At 46.1% G+C, this 6,000-nt stretch overlaps 1 protein-coding gene and 1 long non-coding RNA gene across 3 annotated transcripts in view; one reads left to right on the top strand and one right to left on the bottom strand.

Moving 5' to 3' along the window:
• Positions 1–1,201: 1,201 nt before the first annotated feature.
• LOC113952765 lies at positions 1,202–5,003 on the bottom strand. The gene is made up of 2 exons (XR_003529653.1): positions 4,715–5,003; positions 1,202–3,436 (listed from the first exon to the last, which is right to left on the bottom strand). It is a non-coding gene; the product is annotated as an uncharacterized LOC113952765 (long non-coding RNA).
• Positions 5,004–5,089: 86 nt separating this feature from the next.
• DOCK1 (dedicator of cytokinesis 1) overlaps positions 5,090–6,000 on the top strand; it is a 280,476-nt gene continuing 279,565 nt past the window's right edge. For both annotated transcript variants that reach the window (XM_027655183.1, XM_027655182.1), the window contains exon 1: positions 5,090–5,212. In XM_027655183.1, the coding sequence (XP_027510984.1) occupies positions 5,167–5,212 (46 nt within the window). In that variant the 5' untranslated portion in view covers positions 5,090–5,166. The remainder of the gene's footprint in view (positions 5,213–6,000) is intronic.

Here is a 6,000-nt window from a genome sequence, read left to right as displayed (position 1 = left end):
TCTCTCCCCAGTTAACTCCTTATTTGCCAATGTCCAAGATACACATCAAATAAACTGCTGCTCAAGGGGATGCTTGGGATGCTTTTGACAGGAGGAGATCTACTCTTCCTGTAAATGGCATTTGTGCAGAGCACACAGTGACAGTGACTGCCCCCTCCCCATAAAATCTCATTGCACTTTTCCCTGGAGGATGTAAAATCTTACATTCTGCCATGATCAGAAAACAGATTTTCCCCTTTTGTAGAAATGAAGCCACTTACATTTATTGTAGCACTGTAAAACTCTCTTCATTATAGAGCACAAGATGAAATGCCAGGGTATAAACTAAGCTGTATCTATAATAATCACATCCTTCCAGAAACACATCGCTTTGGAAACTCCTGTGTATTTGTAAAGAGCACCTAGAGATGTTCACACATTTGCATTTAAACACCCAACCCACTGAAGAAAACTTGTTTATTAAATCACTTTCAGTATAGCACAGTCTGAAGGAACATAACTTAGGAAAGAATCACTTTTTTTATGTACAGCCAAGCCCCATTTTTTAGGCTGACACACAAACAGTTTAATAAAAAAATATTACTTAATAAATTAGTATCTTTAGCTCCTTTCTGAACTGAGTATCTTTACCTTCTCTCTGTAGGAATAATTACTTATCCTTTAAATTCCTGACAGCCCCATAATCTCTGGATATAAAAATTCAAATGCAAGAAGGAAGTAACTGTGGATTGAGTCAGCAGGATGGAAGGAGAGATGCTCTCTATAACCCATCTGAGAGATCTCAAACCAGGGCAATCAATGCAATATATGTCACAGTAGCTAAATAAATTCAAATGCTGCCTTGGAACACTTCTGCTGGCACAGGATGTTGGTTATCACAAATGTCATTACCCTCTTGGAAGAAAAGCTTAAGGGATACCCACAGGTAATCAAAATGCTTCTATAAAAGTGAAAGGAAGAGCAAAGATCACTGAGCATCCTCAAAAACACGTGGGCAAGGCCTGGAAGAGCACAAAATTTCCCACTATCGTCAAACTTTGTCCAGGTTTATAAATGCCACACCTTGACTGACTGAAGCCAACAGTAATGTCAAAAGAAATGCAGTTTTGTCTTCTTAATTCCCCTGAAAATGGCCCAAATGAATCTGTAAGACATCCCCAAAATCACAGATATATCAGGTATATGTAAAACCATGGCTGAAGTAACACAAACTTATAAACATAATTTTATTTCCATTCTGACTCAGAGCAATATATTGTAAAAAACAGAGTATTTATTAAACTTGTCTTTCCATCAGGTACAGAACCCTCTTGCTTTGTGAATACCCAGACACGGAACACAGGCAGTTTTCATCAGAGAAATGATCTAGAGAGCACAGAGGTCATTCACCCCAAATGGAAATTGTACAGCAAAACTAGATGATGAGCAGCTGCTTGGAAGCAATAACATCTTCAACACAATATATTTAATAGAAATAGAAAAGCCAAACAGTTATTTATTAAAGTTTTTATAAGTTCTCCGCATCTCCTGGGAGGAATATTTCCAAGAAGAATTTGCATTGTGTGTGCACAATAACTACTCATATGTTTTGACTGAGAGTGTTGTATTTACTTACAAGGCCTGATGATGAAAAATATTATTATTACAAAAACCTGTGCTATTTAACTGAGATGGAACAAACATTCCCCTTGTGCAATCATATGCAATAACTATGAAACTAATCTTGATCATATCTGTACATTTATGGAGTATCTTTTATTTATTGCAAATCTGTCTCAGGCAGGGTAACAGTTCTGTTTCCATTCATCCTTTTGAAAAGATATTGCAACAAGAATTTCAAATATCATCCACGGCCAAATACTGCATTTGATTTCCTGGAATTAATGTTATGAAAAGGAATGTTTCTGTGCTCCAAGAGAAGTGCCTCCAATGCAGTGTGATGCATTGAAAAAATAAGGTGAGAATCCAAGGAGTTGACATAAGGATGTGATAAAACTTTCAGATTTTATGGAAAGAAGCATTTTTTGGTTTCCTCTTAATAAATGAAAACCATACATGCACAGTGTGAAGAATCATATCCTGCCTAAGCATGTAAAATATGACAGCTTGAACATTTTACTGTTTAATGAAAAATGTTTTTCAGGATAGTTTATATTATGTTTGCAAGAGAAAAATAAAACTCTTCTATTTTCTCACTATTACAGTCCTATGCCATTACCATTTTTTCTTAGCTGTAAAAAAACCAGCATTGGGATATTTATGCTTGGTGAATTAGGAGTATTTTTTTACTGGCTATCAAAATTTTAGTGGCATTAGCTCTATTTGTAACAGGTTTTCATTAAAATGAAAATGTGGGAAGCAATAAAATGAATATGGACCCTCATCAACATCAGCGAGGCTTTATGGTGGTCTTGGGATCAGTTGTGCTGTATTTGTTACACATCATCATCAGACAACAGGACAAACCTCTTTTTTCACTGACATCAAAATAAATTTTGCTGTTGTATGGATTGTATGGACTAAATATGTAGAATATGTAAATAATTCTTTAGCTTTCATTTGATTGAATCTGGTGTTTCCTGCCTTAGGCATGCACTTAATCTTCAGGTCCCACTTAGTACAGGTATGAATGTAAACTGAGACTAAGGAGTGCCAATCTATATGAGAATTAATTTAACCCCTGGTTAACACCCCAAGAAAGGTTGGCAGCAGCACATTCTTCATGAAGGGTAAACATGGTCCCTTAGCCTCCCTCAAAATAGAAACAAATACCACAGTTTGACTTCCAGATTTGAGGCCCAGAAAGGAGAAATGAGCAACAGCTCATTTATTAACTAATTACAGCTATCTGCAGGTTTCAATTAACATCAGTGTGCTGCTTTGTACCCCCTGCTCACACCCCCAAAGCCACTGCAGTTCCAGGGAAGTGATTCCCGGTTATCAGGAATCTAAATGAAAAGTCAATCAGCTTCCCTGATTTACAGATTGTTACATTAACTTACATTAATGGCCTGGAAAGTCTCTAAACCATCTAATGCCTCAGCAGCTTCTACACCTTTGCTGCACATATTTAGGAGCACCACAAAAAATAATGCACCAGTTGTATAAAAGTGTGAAACATTAAGTATTGGAAATAAATATTATTGCTGCACTGCTTTTCCACTCCACTTTGTCTTGTGTGGAAAAGCAAAGGTGACTATAGGCACAGAGCAAGTACATCCATTATCTCAGGTAATTCACTTTGATTTCCCTTACAAAAATAAACTTGTGAAATCAAAGAGCTCACTTGTAAGTTGTCTTTGGTAAGGCTCAAATCATTTCTCCATTAGCGCAGGATAAAGATGAGCCACGACTTCGAAAACCTTTTGATCTCCTCACTCCCAGGCAGAATGAATGAAGGTGCAGGAGTTTGCTCTCTCCCAGTGGCCTTTGGATTCTGCAGGACAGGGGCAATGAAATTTAGATTAGTTTGAACATGTAGAGGATGATCTGGGAAACTAATCCCAAAGATCGGCAAAGGAAAGCTACATGAAAAGAGGAGCAGACTCTTTCAGGTGTTCCAGAGAATATTTGATCTCAAAACCTGACAGTAAAGAGAGCTGTTGCAGAAACTCGCCCTTTGCCATCCCAACAAAAAAACAGGAGAGAGAAAAGATTCAACCCCGGACCTATTTTAATCCTTAAATTTGTGGTACAGAGCTTCCCCTTTGGCTGAGACTAATCCTTCCAAATTACAGCCAGTCAGACATTTCCTCTCTCCTTATTTCTCTTAAGTGCTTTTGTTGACTTTCACACAGTTTATTATCTATTTCCTAAAGGCTTTTTAAAAAATTTTGTTTTTAAATCACGGTCTTGGATCTCTCCAAGATTACAGGGGTTTTGGACAAGGCTTTGGATTTAGGTCTAGAAATCAGAAGGTTTATAATTTTCACAGCCCAGGAAGGATTTGCTCGGAAAGGTGTGCTCAACATCCCATGATTTGGGTTAGAAAGGACCTTCAACATCATCTTGTTCCACCCCCTGCCATGGGCAGGGACACCTTCCACTAGCCCATGGTGCTCCAAGCCCCGTCCAACTTGGCCTTGGACACTTCCAGGGATTCAGGGGCAGCCACAGCTTCTCTGGGTAATCTGTGCAAGGGCCTCACCACTCTCACACCCAACAATTCCTTCCTAATATTCTGCCCAACTCTGCCCTCTGGCAGTGGGAAGCCATTCCCCCTTGTCCTGTCACTCCATGCCCTTGTCCAAAGTCCCTCTCCAGCTCTCCTGGAGCCCCTTTAGGCACTGGAAGGGGCTCCCAGGTCTCCCTGGACCCTTCTCTTCTCCAGGTGAACCCCCCCAGCTCTCCCAGCCTGGCTCCAGAGCAGAGCTGCTCCAGCCCTTGGAGCATCTCCGTGGCCACCTCTGGATTTGCTCCAGCAGCTCCACATCCTTCTTGTGGGCCCCCAGAGCTGGAGGCAGCTCTGCAGGTGGGGTCTCACCTGAGAGGGGCAGAATCCCCCCCTCCCCTGCTGCCCAGGCTGTGGGATCAGCCCGGGACAGGTGGGGGTTTGGGGCTGGATCGTGTCCAGCCTCTCACCCACCGGCTCCCCCAAGCCCTTCTCCCAGGGCTGCTCCATCAGTTCATCCCCAGCTGGCATCGATACAGGGGATTGTCCCGACGCCGGTGCAGCACCAACACCTGGCATTATTAAACCTCACGACGTTCTTACAGGCCCACTTCTCGAACCCGTCCATGTCCCAAAGGCAGAGTCCGCCACAACCGCGAAACATCCGCAGAAACCCCCTTTTAACGCCGCACCGCTGCGAAGGAAACACTTTCCGCGCAGGCACCGAAACTTTCCGTCGGAGCACCACCAGGTGCACCTGGAATACAATCAGGGAGGCACCTCCCCGTCCCGCTGTCCTTTGTGCGGGAGCAGGGCGTGTTTTCCCGTCGGTGGGAGCCGCGGGGCTGGTTCCCGAGCGTCCCCCGGGAGCGCTCCCGCATCCCCGGGCGCGGGCGGGATGCGGAGGGCGGGCGGCCCGGAGGGAAGGGGCGGCCGGCCGGGCTCCGGCTCCGCCCGCACCACATGATCCGAGAAACTTTTCCCGTCCCGCGGTTGGAAAATGGCGGCGTAGGGAGCGGGGCTCTCGCATCCCGGCGCCGGCGGCTCCCAGCGCCATGACCCGCTGGGTGCCCACCAAAAGGGAGGAGAAGTACGGCGTAGGTGAGGACACACCGCCCCCAGCCCGCCTGGTGCCCCGCGGGGGGACCCCCGGCCCGGGCCTCCCCCCATCCCATCCCGTCCCATCCCATCCCATCCCTGCCCGGCTCCCCCGCTGCGCTCCCCTGGAAGCGGCAGGGATGGATCCTGCCCTCCGGGGCCGGGATGGAGCGCGGTGCCCCCCGTGTTCCCGGTGTTCCCGGGACCCCCCCGCCGGGCTCCGTGCGCCCCCCGCCTGCCGGGACTCGCTCCCAGGAACTTTTAGGAGTTGTCTGGGAGCGAGCAGCGCTCTAGCTGGAAAAGTTGCCTTTCCCCTTCGCTCCGCTGTTGCTGCCTCTTCCCGAGCGCTGCTCGGAGTAGAAAAGGCTTGGGAGTTGTTTCCACGTCGGTTTCTTTCCCCACCTCGCTGGTGGGAGCAGGGCAGGATACGCTTCCCAAGCTGGATCCTTGGTGGCCGCTGGGAGCCCACCCTGTGCCCTGTCCCTCTTTTGGAGGTTTTGAGGCTCCCAGGGACGGGGCTCTGGCTCTGCGGGGAGTGTGATGTTCATACAGATGAGGGGTTTCCCTGCGCGTTGCTCTCCGCGGATCCATTTCGTTCTCCGCTCCTTCCGTCGCTCCCAAACAGAGGGGGATTGTTCCCAGCTGGTGGTTAAAACATCTCCGCTGTAATTAAACAGCACCAAAGCCCCGTGGGTTTGGGCAGGGCTGTGCCAAGAGGGCCCGTCTTGAGTTTAAAGACGTTTGATTTCGAGCAAAAGAGTATTTTATTTTTTTTTTTTTATGGATTGTGG

The sequence above is a fragment of the Corapipo altera genome, unplaced genomic scaffold (assembly GCF_003945725.1).
Source record: "Corapipo altera isolate COAL_440 unplaced genomic scaffold, ASM394572v1 180, whole genome shotgun sequence".
In the NCBI taxonomy this organism is placed as follows: domain Eukaryota; kingdom Metazoa; phylum Chordata; class Aves; order Passeriformes; family Pipridae; genus Corapipo; species Corapipo altera.
The sequence above is the reverse complement of the archived record's forward strand: the minus strand, read 5'-3'. Positions and strand labels throughout refer to the sequence as shown.